The following is an 18508-nucleotide window of genomic DNA, read 5'->3' as shown; positions in this document are numbered from 1 at the left end:
ATAAGGTAGACATGTCATTTGTGGCGCACAGTGAGTTATAGATTTTTGAAGGTGAGGAGTGGAAAATAGAAATGAAAAAACAAAAAAGGCCAGGTCGTTAAGGGGATAAAAGCAACCTGTGCCTTCCCCCATCTCCTACACATGTCATGCGCCTCTCATCTCCATCTCCCCCTCATGTCGTGTGCCTCTCTCATCTCTATATCCTCAACATGTTGCGCGCCTCTCTCATCTCCCTCTCCCCCTCATGCCCCGCGCCTCTCCCATCTCCTTCTCCTCCACATGTCATGTGCCTCTCTCATCTCCATTTCCCCCTCATTATATTTTATGGCATTTTATTTTAGGTTTGCATCTTTTTGTAAGGTTTACATTTTAACATTGTTTTTCCCAAAGGAAGTTCGACTCATTGATTATGAAAAAATGGTGGATCATCGGGGAATGCGAGTTGTGGCTTTTGGACAGTGGGCTGGTGTAGCAGGTAATAGTCTAATTTGCCAGAGGATACAGTACAGGCGGTCCCCTACTTAAGAACACTCAACTTACATACAACCCCTAGTTACAAACGGACCTCTGCATATTGGTAATTTATTGTACTTTAGTCCTAGGCTACAATAATCAGCTGTAACAGTTATCACAGGTGCCTGTAATGAAGCTTTATTGTTAATATTGATTTTTATGACAACCCAACATTTTTAAAATCCAATTGTCACAGAGACCAAAAAAGTTCTGGCTGGGGTTACAATGATAAAATATACAGTTCCGACTTACATACAAATTCAACTTAAGAACAAACCTACAGACCCTATCTTGTATGTAACCCGGGGACTGCCTGTATATTGTTGTCACCTAGATTTATTCTATAATTCTTGCAGAATATTTATCATTAAATTCAAAAATTATCATTAACCTCTTTGTTACCGAGGGTCATTGGTTCCAGAATGTCCATGTCAATGAACTGCTTATCATATAATAACAATTTTTACTTAGATTTTTTACATATGAGACTTGATAGAATAATTCCATTAACATATTTTTTTTAAAGAATTAGAAGACACATGTTTAAATGTGTGAAAAAATAATTTTGTTTTAATTTTTCCATTTTCATTTTTTTAATTAAGCAGTAAATTGTATAAACCTTTAGCAAAATATGTTAGAAATATGCACAGTGTCAATCCATCACCATTTCTCAGGCTCAGACAGGAGCAAAGGGTTTTGCTAAGCTCCATCTGCATCTGCCTTTACCTTACAGGCTGGAAGGGGGCTCTCTTCATACTGTTACATCTCTTGAACTGTGGCACCTAGAAACACCGTGTTTATCATATTAAAAAGCAGAATCTCTCCTTTAACATCACATAAAGATTGGGTCACTTAGAAACACAAACTGAAGATGTGTGTTAAAGTTTCATTCACGATTTAAAAGTTGTAGAAAAGTTTGCAGAAGAAAAGGGATTTTTAACAGTGAAGATCTTGGGTTATATGGCACATAAAAACACAATCCTGATGGGGAGATTCTGCTCTGTAATAGGACTCCAGAGTTGTGCTTCACAGTGTATGTGCAATTAGTACATTTATAGCCATATGGCAGCCTTGAAGGGGGTTAAATTCCAAGTAAAAGTATATGGCACAAAAATTTTGTCCTGGAACTGCATTGTCACGCTGTTCCAAGTTATATAGCCAGTTATGTGTTCTGTTTTTCATTTATTTATTTTTTGCTTTAATGCCATACATGCCATACGTGAATGGCATGTTTTGGGAGTATGCGTATTTATACAATGAATAGTTCCATTACAATAGGATCTTTTGTCCCAAGAAGATGTTTACTTGAACATGTTTAATCTGTTTACGTAGGAATGATCAATATGTTGCATGGGTTGGGCCTCCGTTTTCTTGCTCTTGGACACCACACGCCTTTCATGGTAGGTTGTATTTGGTATTAATAGGCTATATCGCCATCCAGATTAGGTGTGGATATGATTTTTGGCCATTCTTCAGTGTTTTATAATAAAGGAATTGTGTTCTGCAGCACATAGGTATGGCTCATAACTACCGAAACAGCAGCCAAGCTGTCCAGGCTGTGAGGGATGCGGGATATGAAATAGCTCTCGGCTTGATGCCAAAATCTATTGGACCGCTGACCTTTGTGTTTTCCGGGACAGGCAATGTTTCAAAAGTAAGAGAGTTGACATGCTTACTTTAATTAGAACATATGATTTTGGTGTATTTAAATTTAGAATCTTAGCTTTTACATTATCCAGTTGTATTCAAGATTGAGTAGCAGGAAGCAGGACTCTGTCTCCTGCTCATTACGAGGATCTGCTAAATGTGAGGTCAGCAGCACATCAAAGTGAAAATCATCAGTGTGCCTAAATGTCCAGGTCAAATTTTGCAATTCTGTTCTGCTCTTCTTTAAATGATGATATCCTCGGAACAGATTTATTAATTATATGTGACATGTGTGACTTTAACTTGAATAATTTTCTTAAGATAAAATATTTTGTATTCATTGAATTGAATTGAATTGGCAGACAAATGCCTAAAAATGTGAAACAATAATAAAAAAAAAAAACTTTAATGGGGAAAATTACAAAAATATTAAGTACTGTAGTAACCTTTCCCAAAATATGTACGGTGGCAATTCATCACCTCTCACCGGGTTCAACTAAAGATGCAGAGGATGCATGTACAGGCGGTCCCCTACTTAAGAACACCTGACTTACAGACAACCCATAGTTACTGACAGACCCCTCTGACCTCTGGTGAAGCTCACTGGATGCTTTAGTATAGTCCCAGATTGCAATAATCAGCTGTAAGGTGTCTGTAATGAAGCTTTATTGATAATCCTTGGTCCCATTACAGCAAAAAATGTTTAAACTCCAATTGTCACTGGGGCCAAAATTTTTTTTGTCTGGATTTACAATGATAAAATATACAGTTTCGACTTACATACAAATTCAACTTAAGAACAAACCTCCGGGGACTGCCTGTACTTTTCTATTTTTCAAACCGTAAGCTCAGTCTCCCTGAAGCTCCTTCTCCATTTGGCCTTCAGGTGATACCGGACCCGTGCACCTACAAACACCTAAAACTGTGTTTCTAGGTTAAGATTAAAGTTGTTTGAATTGTGTCACTGTCATGATGTCTATACATGTTGTATGTTCAAATAGGATGTATATAGCCGTATGGTAGTCATGAAGGGTCAGTGCCCATGGATGTCATCTTCATGGACCATGCGAGTTATAAAGTCGAGCATATCCTAGTCAGAGCCATTTTTTGCACGGATCACTCATAGACTATACAAATCTGTGGAGGAAAATGGACAATATTTTCTGATATTCTCAAGAAGCTTTCTAAATGTTATACTCTTAGCAGCAGTGGATTTCTGCTTCTTTTTTCTTTTTCATACTTAGATTTTCTTTTGTGTATAGGGTGCTCAGGAAATATTTAATGAATTGCCTTGTGAGTTTGTTGAACCTCATGAGCTGAAAGAAGTTTCCAAGAATGGAGGTAATGTGCATTTATTGGCTGAGTTTTGCTACGTAATTGCAACCTACAATGTTATTATTTTTCATCTTTCCTGTAGATCTCAGAAAAGTATATGGAACGGTTTTAAGTCGTCACCACCACCTTGTAAGGAAAACTGATGGAGTCTATGACCCTGTAGAATATGACAAGAATCCAGAACTTTATACATCAAGGTTTAATACTGATGTAAGCTTCTCTTTACCATTGATATGGGATGAAGTTTATTAACCCCTTTTATGACCGAAGGTCATAGGTGTCTGAGTACATGGCTGCAGTTCTGTTCTTCTTCAAATGATAATATATTTGGAACTGCTTAACATATCATAACATTTTTTTTTTTTTAATGACCCGAGAGACTTTAAAGGGGTATTCCCACAAAGACAAGTTTCTTGAATATACTCAGGATAACAAAACATTTTCTTTAATTCACTGTTATTAACAAAAATACAGCATTTCACAGATATAACACCAACTTGTCTCGATTAGTCCTGGTGTACACAATTTCAGTTGCCCCTGGTTTCCGACCCTGGATCTTCTGACTTTATGGTCGACGCCCATCTTGCCTCACTTTGTGGAGCTGAGCTATTCTCTGCTCTCTGCTCCTTGCAGGGGGCCCTCCCCCCTGCATTCCAGGACAAGCTCTCCAAGATACACACACACTAACTTCCTGCCAGCAAACTGCATCAGCAAGAGGAGAACTACAGGCAGATAATATACATCTCATTGATCTCCACTCATCTCTTATCTGTTCAGAAGCTGAAAGTGTATATAGACCTGTACCCTGATAATCTAAACATATTTTCGGCACATTGGGGCAGATTTACTTACCCAGCCCATTTGCGATCCAGCGGTGCGTTCTCTGCGGTGGATTCGGGTCCGGCCGGGATTTATTAAGGTAGTTCCTCCGACGCTGCTGAAGAGCATCTGAATGCACTGGAATACACCGAGCCGGGCTGAGTGAAGGTAAGTGCAATTTTCGCGACACATTTTTTAAAAAAAATGCGCCGGTTTTTCCGAATCCGTCAGGTTTTCGTTCGGCCACGCCCCTGATTTCCGTCGCGTGCATGCCGATGCGCCACAATCCGATCGCGTGCGATTCAGGGAAAATCGGCGCAAATCGGAAATATTCGGGTAACACATCGGGAAAACGCGAATCGGCCCCTTAGTAAATGACCCCCATTGTATCTCACAGCACTAGAGGAATCATGAAGTGTCTGCTTAGAGAGTCCCCACCCCATACTCTGAAATCTTACACTGACCATCACTTAGCTAAAACATCAATAAAACTGTGTAAAATTGTGAAGTAAAATGATCTTTATTGTGTAAACATCACTAGAGGATTGACATTTCTTTTGTGGGCAAACCCCTTTAACTTGATAGAATAATTTTATTAATAATAACATATTTTTAATAGAATAGACAAATAACTAAAAATGTGAAAAATATACTATTTTTGACAGATTTCCCCATTAATCTTTTCTAATTAAGCGGTAAAATTGAGAAGATCTGTCTGTTTTCTACCTTCAGCTGACAGTCTGAAGAAAGCTCACTTCAAATGGTCATATTTTCTGAACCCTGTCACCTAGAAAACTCCTTTAAATTGCCCCCCTTTAAATTAATCAGGATTGTTTTTTAGGTGAAACAGAACCAGGAATATCTACTGTAACTATAAAAATGTGATTTTTAAGTGCAAATATCAATTGCTGACTAATTTTAACCTGGGATATCTCCAGTTCTGTTGTATCTAGAAACACACTCCTGATGTTATTTTAAAGGGGATTTAACTTTCTTTAATAGGACAACCAAAGTGTGTTTCAGAAGATGTGACAGTGTCAAACCTTAAATGGTCATATGTGCAAATAGGATGTATATAGCCATATAGCAGTTGTGAAGGGGTTAATATGTGCACTTGTATCCTAACTTTAAATCCTAAACTTTAAAGGGGGGGTTTTTTTTTTTTTTTTTTGATCTGTACCTCTTACTATTTAGCTCTGTTATTTTTTTTGGTCATGACTTATTTGTTTTATGTTTTTTCCTTGAAGATTGCGCCTTACACAACATGCTTGATTAATGGAATATACTGGGATCCACATACCCCCCGTTTGCTGAACAGACGGGATGCTCAGAGGCTACTAGCTCCTGTTAAATCTGGTGCAGTTGTCACAGAGGGATGTCCAGAACTACCTCACAAGTAGGCTCCACTTCTGCATCTGCATGAGTATGAAGAATACGTGACAAATATTATTTATAATAAAAATTTATTTGTATATGGTATTTTATTTTTGGAATTCTTTTATAGGTTTGACATGTATAGTACTTTACACTAGCAATATCTGTATATGTTGGTTACAATTAAAGCGAACCATCTGTTAATTGAGAAGTACTGTTGATGTGAACACATTGCTGTATATATGCTTCTCTTCTGTTGCTGGTAGCCAACACAACTCTCCCCTCTTTGTGGCCTCCTTCCAATGGGCCCACACATACGAGCAGGACACTCTATCCACGGGAAAGGCATCATGAACTGTAGTTTTTCATACACACATCACATTGTCCTACATGTTTATCAATTTTATTTCTCCAGACTCTTGGCCATTGGTGACATATCTGCAGACACAGGGGGATCCATAGAGTTCATGACTGAATGTACAACAATCGATATGCCATTTTGCATGTATGATGCTGACCAGCATATTATTCATGACAGGTAAGCTACTCCATTCTTTTCTCTCACATATAACAGAAATGAATGATTTTATTATTTAAGGAATAAACCTGCATTTTGTGTTCTAGTGTGGAAGGGAATGGTATTTTGATGTGCTCCATTGACAATTTGCCTGCACAACTTCCAATTGAAGCCACTGAGTATTTTGGAGACCTGTTGTTCCCATACATTGAGGAGATGGTAAGTGTGAGGAAAGATTTTTTTTTTTTTTGCTGCGTCAGGTAAGTGGTTCTCAGGCCAACATCATTCATGCTTTATTCTATAAATCATCTTGGAACAGACTCTGTTCTTAAGGAAATCTTCAAATATCAAGCGTCTTAATCATGGTACTTAATTCCATGCTGTACACAGGAGATTCCTCCATTTTAGGCTCAGTTCACACCAGAGCCAGGGGTTTCTTTTACATCTCCCCCCCCCCTATTTTAGGAGACTAGACAATGCAACTTCCAAAAACGTCTAGCTTAAAAGATTTGTTTTCCACCATGTCCCCCATGATGGCCACCTGGAGGATGCCCTTTGATCTCTGTGGGAACAGGAAGGAGAGAGGTTAAAAGTCCCCTCCCACCAGTGTTCTTCCTGTTCCCACAGGGTCAGGATGGAGAGAATCTCTCCCTCGCATCGTCCAGGTGTAATGGGGGGACGGAACACATTACCCATTGCGCGGTCCTGGACCAAGCCATGCAGGTCGGGTGCTGTGTGTTTCAGACATATCTGAAGAGGCAGATGCAGGCTCTCTCCACCAGCTGGTACCTGTAAGTGTGCTGGAGAGTTCCTCACATGGTATGACATGTGTTATATATGTTTATATGATATCTCCTGCAACAAAATCTTCTCCTCCTTCCCTTCCAGGGGAATCTGGTGAAAGGGGGAAAGGCAAGGAGGAGATGCAGGAGAAAGGGGCAAAAGTGGCTAAAGCTAAATCCAAATCTTCTGACGTTAAGAGCTGTAGAAGATGTAATATGTGCTTTAATAAGCTGTCTGACACATACAAAAAAACGATTTGTAAATGGTGCATAGATAAAATAATGAGAGACGAAAAAACCTCATTCATGCATGAGCTTAAGGGATTCATTGGAGAAAAGTTTGTATCTCTTGCCACTATCTCACAGGTGCTTCATGGTCCCTACCCTAAAAAAGCCAGAGTGGAATTAGACCTTACTACACCTGCATACGATTCTGAGGATTCAGATTCCCCGTCTTGTTCCTATAAAGACACTAAGGCTACTCCTGTTGTCTCTCAAGATTCAGAAACTAGATACCTATTTCCAATTGAGGAAATGGACAAACTGGTTAAAGCTGTAAGAGACACACTAAATATTGAAGATGTTGTCCCTCCTAGATTAATAGAAGAGGATCTCTTCGGGGCCTAAGGAGCAAACGGAAGAGGGTTTTTTTCTGTTAATGACACTCTGAAGGAATTGATTTCTACAGAATGGCAGGACCCCGAAAAGAAGATAACCATCTCCAAGAACTTCAAATAGCGGTTACTATTTGAACCTAACGATTCCAAAATTTGGGCCCATGTCCTAAGGTGGATGTACAGGTGTCCAAAGTATCAAAAAAGATGAATCTACCATTTGAAAATGCGGGACAGCTTCGAGATCCTATGGATAGAAAATCGGAAGCACTACTCAAAAAGACCTGGGACACTTCAATGCTGAACCTTAAGACTAACCTTACGGCCACTTCCGTAGCCAGAACCCTACTCTTCTGGCTGAAGGAACTGGAAAATCATGTTAAAGAACATACACCTAGAGAAATAATTTTAGTGAACATTCCTCTCCTTAAATTGGCGGCTGGCTTTCTCGCGGTTACCTCTGTAGAATTCATCAGATTCTCAGCCAAAGAAGGGGCCCTCTCTAACGCCTCCAGATTCCACTTTTTAAAATGCAGAATGTAAACTTCATGCTAAATTTTAAGTATAATTTAAATGATAAGCCGAAGAATATGTCAGACACACAGAGGGTTCCGTTCCCTGTATCCTTTTTTTCCAATGCAACTGTCTTCAAAAATGCCATGAAAATGCATGGGCTGTGGAAACGGACCGTGTGCTGGTCAGATTCCACAGAACAAGCGTAGTGCATATGACCAGCGTTTAGCATCATAGTGTAAAATTCTGCAAGGATTCCATATCTGTCGGCTGAACACTTATAGTTGTAACAGTGCTGCCACTGCTGTTCAGCCAGGAGGTAGAGCGATATACCACTTTGCATGATACTCATCAGTCGGCAATAGCTTAAAGTCTGAATGCTTTTATTTTAGTGCTGTAGATTTAAGAATTCACTTGTGATGCAATATTTCAGTGAAACTGCCTCAACCCAATGTTTCTGACCAGCTATATGTCTTCCCCTCTTTAGCTCATGTCAGATGCCTCAAAACCACTTGATCAGGAAAATTTTTCTCCAGTTGTCAGAGATGTAAGTCTTTCAACCCTTTTTAGTTATAAGCAATCTGTAATGTTCCACTTTGAAGAAGTATGAATTGATTTTCTTTTTGTGTATTTTGTACACCCAGGCTGTTATTGCAAGCAATGGTACACTAACTCCTAAATACAAATACATACAGAAGCTCAGGGAAAGCAGGTAACATAAATTCAATTTTAGTTGCATGTAACTATAGATCGTGGGTATTTTGAACTCAAACTTAAATGGAGGCTGCAAGGTGAATTAATGCAAGCACCTGTGTAACACAATCCCTGCATCCTTAACATATAACTTTTTTTTTTTTTTTTTTTTTTTTTTTACATTGTTGGTCCCTCTCTGCTCCATTTTGGCAACACATGAGTCAGCTTAGTTTGCAGCAGCCTATTTGAGGTACCGCCAACCAGATTAATTATTTTAAAACTGGAACAGGAAGTGGGAAACAAGTTGGTAAAATATTGATAAGTTTTTATATTTTCTGGAAAATCTCTTTAAGAAAATATGCGCACACATACAAATGGTTTGCTTTATTTACAATTCTGTTGAAGTTAAAAGAAAATCTTAGCTCAAAATCAAGCAGGATAAACCAGGGATGCTTACTCCTAGATATAGACACCATGGCTGTGGCAATCTTATATTTGTTATCCATGCTAAAAACAACTTTTAAAATTATGCTAATGAGCCAGAAGGGCTGTGGGGATGTTACCAGAACCCCTTTGTGCTGCAGCTTCACAGGCTGTTGCCCTTTCTCCTTCTCTCCACTGCTACCTAAGCAGTTCCCCATATCCGCGGGATAGGGCCTAACTTGCTGATCAGTGGGGGTCCCAGTGCTGAGACCCCCACAGATAACAAAAAAAGAGGGGGTCTGATGGGGTCCCACGTACCTCGGTCAGACCCCTTGTCACTCTGTGACAGATGGAGCAGACGGCTGTCCATGATCGTTCTGCTCCCTTAGTCTCTATGGAGCTGACGGAAATTGCTGAGCTCCATAGAGAGTAATGGAGCAGAACGGTCATTTGTGGCCATCTGCTCTATTAGTCCAACGGAGCGTAGATGGGGTCCGGTAGACCCCTCATTTTCGTGATCTGTGGAGGTCTCTTCACTGAGACCCACACTGATCAGCAAGTTAGGCCCTATCCCATGGATAGGGCCTAACATTTGTCTGTGGGAAAACCCCTTTAATCTCACTACAGCAGATAAAGTTTCAGCACATGGTGGGAGGGGGGAAGTGCTCCTTGCACAATCGATCAGCCTATGAAGCTACAGCTCTGAGGGTCTCTGGTAACAGCCCACAGAGCCCTTCAGGCTCATTAGCATAAAATGAATAGTTGATTTTGAACAGAAGGAGGCTAGAAATAAGAAGAATTACTCATAGATCCAGGCACCTTGACCGTGGTAAGTCTCCCTGGTTTGTCATGTTATGGGGGGTTGCATGGACCATTTCTTTACTGGGGGAAGGCTGCATGGGGCATTTCATTACTAGGGGAGGCTGTGACTGATGCATTTCCCACCCTAGGCTTCTAGACGAGTCAATAAGTTTTCCCAGTTATTTGTGGTTAAATTAGGGGCCTTGGTTTATACTCAGGTTGACCTTCTATTCAAGTAAATACGGTAATTACAGGTTCCCTTTATCTCCACCTCTAACTTTTTATTGGACAATATTACCTTTTCTACAAAGCTTAATGAAAGTATATTTATTTAATTCCCAGAGAATATGCCCAGTTAATGACTGTGGGATCAAAGAAAAGGATTCTGGTACTTGGATCCGGTTATGTTTCAGAGCCTGTCATAAGCTACCTTACAAGAGATCCTAATGTTGAAATTACAGCAGGTAATCATGGCAGGTGAAATATGGATTGTATATCTGAATTGTTCTATGGGTGCTATGATACTGAAAACCCACTGTGGGTTTAAAGACTTATTTATAAAGTTTATAAATATTTATTGCAGCCCATATTTGTTGAAATTCGGTAGTGTACGTTCTTTTAAAGAGTACCTGTCAGGGCTATTTTGGACACTAAACCACCCACAGGTCCTCATGGACCAGTGGTTTAGTGTCCCAAATCACCCTACAGCAAACCCCTATCACCGTGCTATTAAAATAAAAGAAACATTTATACTTGCCTTTTTACAGGCAAGTACTACATACCGGCTTCACTGTGCATGCGCTATAGTTACGGCGCTCACGCAATGAAGCTGGGTTGTAGTGCCCGCAAATTCAATGAAGAATTGCGTGAGGAGCACAAGAGATGGGTCCGATGTGCTACATTGGACTCATCTCTAGGTAAATATAAAGGTTTTTTTATTTTGTTGTACAGCTTGATACTATATTGTTAGCATAATGTATTATTAGGACATGTTATAGGATATATTTTAATCTACCAGATGTAATTATTGTGTTTAATATCTGTGTTTAGTGTCCGATAATAAGGATCAAGTGGATCATTTAGCAAAGAAGTATAGCAACACAACCCCACTGGAGATGGATGTCTCGAAGAGTGAAGAGAAGCTGTCCTCTTTAGTGAGGAAACATCAGCTTGTTGTCAGGTGACTATAGCTATATTTCCATTTTGTGCAATACTATAACAGAAAACTGTATTCTGATGCATTTTTATCCTACAGTTTTGCTGTGACAGAGGACGGAGCTCAATCTTTGTCTTCCAAAGGTTGAAGTCCATCCTGGGAGCCACAACATTTACATTATATCACACTTGTGGAATTGCTGTGCTATTACTACTGTACCACTGCAGCCATTCCACTAAGGCTATCTACACATGGCTATGTACGCAAACAAACTGCAAACAGGGAAATGTTTGCAGCTCGTTTTGTGGCTCCCTCCTCCATCTCCATAGGAGAGGAGTGGCCATGCCACAAATCGGGGAGGAATAGAACCCGCTTTATAACTCCTCATCCCTCTCCATAGAAAGCCTTGTGGCCTGTTCAATGCACTGTGACCGTATGCCATACAATTTTCTGAGGGCTGTGATCTGGTCGCAAATTGTGCAGCTAGATCACAGCCCTCAATACGATCATGTGAATGCGGGTTTAGTGTGCATCTTTATACATTTGTGGATGCTGCTATCTTCTGGATTGTGTTTTGGGTTAAAGGCAGAGTTGAGAATCTTCACAGATGATACCATGCAAGTAAAATGCATGGCTTAATTTGTAAATCTATAGTTCCATGTGAAGTAAAACGCATTCCACTTTCAGACCCCTTAAAATATATGTAACATGATGAGTCTGCTTAATAAACGTTACGCTAAGCAACATTACCCACCAGGGACTGAACGCAGTGTGGGGGCAGCTATATTCCCTGAGACCGGAGTGACTAGCTGTAGAGTGGCTCGGTTCCAGGATATGTCATGGTGGTTTGGTCCACAGGAACAGGCCTCATCCACGCCTATCAGGACCAGCAGGAAGATTCAAGAAGAATGGGAGGCTGCAAACTTGATAAGGGATCCCCCCGGTGTGTGTGTATATTAACGTATCCCCCCGCAGATGGTGAAGGGGAGGCCCTTAATGTTAGCAGCATGCCGCGCCAGAGACAATTGAATACTTTGTGGTAACTCGGTTTCTTTACTGGCACTCGGTTCAAATCATCAGCAGGTAAACTGGCTGTAAACGGTCCTTCCTGCAGGGACAAACAAGATAGTGGATTAGTGGGCCGTGGCAATGATTCCGTTGTGAACTAGAAATTTAGTAATACCACAGCCTTGATCCAGTGGTCAGAAGGCTTGAAATAGGAGGCAGATTGGCTCTGCTGCTAGAGCAGCAAGCTAGGTGCCGGGATTTATCTCTCTGGAGGAATCTCAACCGTGAGAATGACTTGCCCAGAGCCTTAGACAGACAGAGCTTGATTTAAAGACTTGCTCCTCCTAGACAGTTCTGGAATATTCTTAGCATTCCAATCAATCACATCCTTGTCTACCTCAGAAAAATGTACATAACATAACTGGGTAGCACATTAACCCATTAGTGCTAGGCATGATGTAATACAAATTTAAATGCTCCTCTTGGGCAATGGCAGCAGAGGATCAATGTTGGATACCTGTAGTATAAATCAAATGTAACTTCAGTGTCAAAGTTGATGTGTAATTAAAGGTCCTGAATTTAGTGATGACCCATCTTGCAGGACATTACACTCCCAAGAACACACAGGACCGGCATCTACAGTCCTACACATACATGATTCAGCACTGCCGCTCTCACCTTTTGTGGAGTCTATGGACACTGCTGCTTTTGTTTTGTCCACACTCGGCAATGTGGAGGCTCTTCCCCCTTATTCTTGGTTTGACTCCCTACCCTGCAATGGGATTCCCACCCCATAATCTGACCCTGACCATTACTTTAATCAATTTCAAAATTATGATCTGCCATGTTTTCCCTTGGTGAATTTTAGTGGTGGTATCATGGAGTAAAAGCGTCTAGTTTATACAATATACTTTGTTTTTTTTGTCACTTAATCTTCTGTTTGTTTCACAACATTCAGTTTACTGCCTTATGCCGTGCATCCATTGGTGGCAAAGCATTGCATCAAAAATAAGGTGAACCTGCTAACTACCAGTTACCTAACACCCTCCATGAGAGAACTCCAACAAAGGTATAAGATGTTGATTTTTTTTTTTTTTAATCATTCTGTTAATTCATATGTATAATTATTAAACAGAGTTTTCTCACATGGTCCATAGTGGGAATAGTACAGATGTGATATTTCTTCAAATATGACTTTTCCACCTAATGTGGAAAACCATGCTTTTAAAATGAAATTTTGCTTAATTTGCCTGTCTTGGCTAAAAGCGCATTAGTTTTGTTATTTGAAGACTCGTCTCATGTTTTGTTTTCCTTGTGTTGCCTTCCTTGTCAGTAGGTAAGTATCAGTGCTTGTGCCTAGAACACTGCTAATTGCCTCATTGCCTCAGTTCTGGCCTACTTATCTGCTACTCATGGATGTTGTCTCAACCATTAGTTTGTTACACTGTCATGCTCTTTATGGGTAAATTGATAAGTTTCCTCTAGGCTGGGGACACACAGGACAGATGCATGGCTGGGAATTTAATGGTGGTGTTGCGGCTCGCTTGTAGGAATTGCTGCAGGTCTCCCGCAGCTTTCAGTGTTGGCATTGCACCCACATTTATAAAGAATATGTGATGCTTTAAAGCCGTGCAGGTCAGTTTGTAATGTGGGTTTTAGTTGCAATAGGTGGAGGTCCAATCCACTTCGCTGCTTCAGTATATCACAGTAAGTTAGCCACCAATGGGTGTAGCTAACTAGCTGTGAATAATCCCTTTGTGGGCGCAGACCTAATCCCCAGTAGCATTTTTGTAGCATGTTCTGCTTGCCAGTTGCAGTCTAAAGCTTTAGAATCTTTTGGTCAACTTGGTTTGGATGCTTTTCATTGTCAAGCTGAGGTCCTGAAACTATATATTGCTGTTTTCTATAATGCAAACATAACTGGATAATGTTTTTAATTTTAGTATATAATATTGCAATTAATAAATATAAGCGTATTTAAACAACTGTAGAATTGATAAACAAGGTGAATACAACTATTCAGCAGAAAATTAAGGCAGCTGTGTTTCTATGTAGTACGGAAGCTGCTGGGATCACAATTGTTGGTGAAATGGGTTTGGATCCAGGTCTTGACCATATGTTGGCCATGGAAAGTTTTGATAAAGCTAAAGACGTAGGAGCAAAGGTAAGACCTTTTTCCCATGCAAAATCTACAAGGAATATTTTGTTAAATCGTATCCCAAAATGTTCAGAAAAATGAAGAATCTTCGCCTTTTTGCTTTGGGTGGACTGTACTGTGTCTAACAATATTTTGTTTTCTACAGGTGGAGTCGTACATATCTTTTTGTGGAGGTCTTCCAGCCCCTGAATGTTCTGACAACCCGCTGAGGTACAAGTTTTCTTGGAGCCCCCTCGGTGTTCTCTTGAACACAATACAACCAGCCACCTATTTAAAAAATGGAGAGGTTTGTATGCACAGATTTTATATTTTTTGACGCATTTATTTTAGCTCATTAAAAGCTATGTTCTAACTTTGGGCAAAAAAAAAAACAATAAACAAATATTGTGCTAGGATCCAGTTCTGTTTCTGCAATAAAGATTTCTTGTCATGCATTCATAAAACTTTATTTCCATATTGTAGGAAATGCTCCTAGCACTAGTCATATTTTATCTGCTGTGTGTCTGTATTGCACAAACACAAGCCGGCTCTCATCTTCCTCCCTTCTTCACCATTCACATTGCATAGCTACTACATCAGTAGTTGATGCACAGAGATGTTCTGCCCGTGTTCTACTGAAATGACAAATCTCTCAATATATAAGATCTTCTCTCTCTTTTCTTCCTGTACTACTAGATATTGGGCAGTAAGTACGAACATGGGATTGAGCTGTATCACACTGAGCTGTCTACTGTGACATGGGAGGCATGCTATATTTTTTTTCTGTTGACCATTACCTACATGTTACAGATTTAAAAAAAAAAAATTCTGTCTATACCTAATGAGACCATACCAAAGCGCCATATTTCCCATTCATGAGCCAGTGTGGTAAATCTGTCAATTATGAACAGTATGAGTAAAATGATCCTTTTTAGTTGATTTACTTTTGTGGTTCATAACATTTCGGGGCCTGATTTAGAGTTGTGTCTTTTGTATTGACAAAATACTTAAACTACAGTACTGTTAACTCGGTCTTAGACATTATTTTGTATCCATTGTTCTTCTCCATTTAGGAGCCACCTAATACCATAAAAATATATCCATTATCTTCATTTTGCCACACATCCTTTATCTCATTGATCTAATTCTTAGCTCATATTCCCAACTGGTGGAGATTTATTAATCTGTTCACGACAGAATTCTGTCGTAGTTTGAACTAAAAACTGTCTGCGCACATTTATAAAGGGTTTTAGACCATTTTCAGGCTCTTCTACAACCAGCTTGACAAAGGGGGCGTGGCAACAAGGTCCCTGCGCCAGAAATGCTGCTGACCCGACAGAATTTTGTCCTAATAGCCAAGTAATAGGAGGTGCAGAGTATGACTAGACAGTCTAATGCTGGATGATAAATCTGTCCTAGTATAAGACACTTTATGAATCTAGTGCAGAATAAGACTGTCTAGACTAACTTTGCACTGTCTAACCTGAGGACACTTTTTATAAATCTGCCCCTATGTCTTTTAGGGCAGATTCACACTGTCACAGTAGTGTCTTGTTTCATGGACTAACCTCGCTGCTGGGTATTGAATTCCTTACAACTTATTCTTAGAAATGTAACCGTGTCAACTGTCCTAAATGCCTATATTATTCATATTATTTAAAAAAATGAGATTTGTACCTTTTAATATGATGCCAGAACATGGTTCTAGGCACTAAAGAGCCTAAGAGTATCTAAAGTGACGTTCCTCTTTCTGCCTCTAAATATTATGTGTGAGTTTTAGCAAAAGGGGAAAATAAATAATGGCAATGTCACACCGTACCTGACAGTGCTGTGTAAAAGCTGGCAACATATTTCCTCTTGCCCTTCTTTTGGATGTTTTTCATTTTACAAAATGCTAATGTGCTGAATATAGGGCTTTTTACCAGTGGAGACCAAAACATTTTACTGACCTTGGTGGAGATTGTTTGGCCTCCTATCAAATGTCCTTCATTTGCGAAATGCAGAAGTGCTGCATGTAGCGTAAGCGCGTACGATACATTTAGTTATCTTCATTGTTTTTCCCTGTGATTTGTACCAGAATGAGTGGGAAAACCTGAATAAAAGAAATAAATGTTTATAGAGTAATTTCTGCTGTTTGCCAGATGCTTTAAATGGATTTCTTTAACCCTTTCAGGACCTGGCCCTTTTTTGTTTTTTCATTTTCATTTTTTACTCCCCATGATCAAAAATCCATAACTTTTTTATTTTTCCATGTAAAGAGCTGTGTGACGGCTTATTTTCTGCGTAACAAATTGCACTTCATAGAGATGGTATTGAATATTCCATGCCGTGTACTAGGAAGCGGGAAAAAAATTCCAAATGCAGTGAAATTGGTAAAAAAACGCATTTGTGCCGCCTTCTTGTGGGCTTGGATCTTACGGATTTCACTGTGCGCCTCAAATGACATGTCTACTCTATTCTTTGGGTCGGTACGATTACGGGGATACCAAATTTGTATAGGTTTTATAATGTTTTCATACATTTAAAAAAATTAAAACCTCCTGTACAAAAATTTTTGGGGGGATTTTGCCATCTTCTGGCGCTAATAACTTTTTTATACTTTGGTGTACTGAGCTGTGGGTGGTGTCGTTTTTTGCGGATTTTGATGACGTTTACAATGTTATCAATTTTAGGACTGTACGACCTTGTGATCACTTTTTATAGAATTTTTTAATTTTTTTAAATGACAAAAAAAGTGCCATTTTCGAATTTGGGCGCGATTTTCCGTTACGGGATTAAACGCAGTGAAAAACCGTTATCATATTTTGATAGATCGGGCATTTTCGGACGCGGCGATACCTAATGTGTTTATGATTTTTACTGTTTATTTATATTTATATCAGTTCTAGGGAAAGGGGGGTGATTTGAGTTTTTAGGGTTTTTTATTATAATTTTTTTTTTTTTAACTTTTTTTTATTTTTATTTTTAGTACTTTTCAGACTCCCTAGGGTACTTTAACCCTAGGGGGTCTGCACGATCCTTTCATATACTGCCATACTACAGTATGGCAGTATATGGGGATTTTACTCCTCATACATTACAATGTGCTGATAGCACATTGTAATGCATGGGTTAACCAGAAGTAGCCTCGGGTCTTCGCGAGACCCGAGGTTACCATGGCGACGGATCGCCGCTCCCCGATGACGTCACGGGGAGCGGCGATCCTCGAAAAGATGGCGGCGCCCACGCGCCGCCATGCTTTTAAAGCCGCCGGCAGCATTGCCGGCGGCGATCGAGGTGAAAACACCCGCGATCGGTGCTAGCACCGATCGCGGGTGTTACCGGTAAGCCTTTGCTGCAATATGCAGCAAAGACTTACCGGCTATGGAGAGGGCTCAGCGCGTGAGCCCTCTCCATGCACCCGTGGCCGACCCGTGACGTGCTATTACGTCACGGGTCGTGAAAGGGTTAAGAAAGAAAGTTCTCCCTAGTGATGTTTACACAATAAAGATAATTTTAACCCCCTTACAATTTTAGAGGTTTTAGCTCCTATCACACAGTGGTAGTCAAGGTAAAATTTACAATGTGTGGGGGACTAGCTGAACAGATACTTCATGATTTCTGTTTGCTATGAGATGCTGTGTGCTGACAGTGTGGTTAAATTATCAGAGTGCAGGTTTATCTACACTTTCATTTCGATTCTGAATGTTCTAGTAGTATATGACACATAGAAAAAGAGAGATGTGAGATAATTAGATCCATGAGATGGATATACCAGACAATGATACTCTAACTCAGCTATAACACACCGTCAGCTCTGCTACATGCCTCCTTCCCTTGCTATAAAGATCTTATATTATCTGTAGTTTCTAGAGTAAGTCTGTGCATGCTGCTTGCTGGCAGGAAATGTCTGTGTGTGTCTATGCGTGAGCTCATCTTGTAATGAAGGGGGGAGTGGCATGAAAAGAATCTATCCTGCGCGACCATAAAAACCTGAGGATTTATGGTTCCCATGGCAACCAAAATTGTATACACCAGGACTGTGGAGACAAGTTGCAATTATATCTGTGTAATGCTGTATTTTTGTTAATAACAGTGAATTAGAGAATGTGTTATTTTGTTATCCTTAGTATATTTAAGAATCTTGTCTTTGTGGGAATACCCCTTTTAACTATCTTTTCCCATTGCCATGTTCTG

General features: G+C 39.9%; 1 protein-coding gene and 1 long non-coding RNA gene across 2 annotated transcripts in view; one reads left to right on the top strand and one right to left on the bottom strand.

Moving 5' to 3' along the window:
• Positions 1 to 18508, top strand: part of AASS (aminoadipate-semialdehyde synthase) — a 60437-nt gene that overhangs the window by 23507 nt on the left and 18422 nt on the right. Inside the window, exons 4-18 of the mRNA XM_072146996.1 lie at positions 391 to 475; positions 1846 to 1913; positions 2021 to 2167; positions 3423 to 3501; positions 3578 to 3705; positions 5562 to 5710; positions 6104 to 6226; positions 6313 to 6424; positions 8602 to 8661; positions 8759 to 8826; positions 10374 to 10495; positions 11082 to 11211; positions 13154 to 13264; positions 14251 to 14359; positions 14499 to 14639. Of these exons, the coding sequence (XP_072003097.1) occupies positions 391 to 475; positions 1846 to 1913; positions 2021 to 2167; positions 3423 to 3501; positions 3578 to 3705; positions 5562 to 5710; positions 6104 to 6226; positions 6313 to 6424; positions 8602 to 8661; positions 8759 to 8826; positions 10374 to 10495; positions 11082 to 11211; positions 13154 to 13264; positions 14251 to 14359; positions 14499 to 14639 (1632 nt within the window). The remainder of the gene's footprint in view (positions 1 to 390; positions 476 to 1845; positions 1914 to 2020; positions 2168 to 3422; positions 3502 to 3577; positions 3706 to 5561; positions 5711 to 6103; positions 6227 to 6312; positions 6425 to 8601; positions 8662 to 8758; positions 8827 to 10373; positions 10496 to 11081; positions 11212 to 13153; positions 13265 to 14250; positions 14360 to 14498; positions 14640 to 18508) is intronic.
• Positions 12065 to 18286, bottom strand: LOC140126940 (uncharacterized). Its single transcript, XR_011854927.1, has 3 exons — positions 18121 to 18286; positions 16282 to 16424; positions 12065 to 12295 (listed from the first exon to the last, which is right to left on the bottom strand). It is a non-coding gene; the product is annotated as an uncharacterized lncRNA (long non-coding RNA).

This window comes from Engystomops pustulosus, chromosome 4, assembly GCF_040894005.1.
Source record: "Engystomops pustulosus chromosome 4, aEngPut4.maternal, whole genome shotgun sequence".
Lineage (NCBI taxonomy): Eukaryota > Metazoa > Chordata > Amphibia > Anura > Leptodactylidae > Engystomops > Engystomops pustulosus.
Note: the sequence above shows the minus strand (reverse complement) of the source record. Positions and strands in the feature narration are given on the sequence as shown.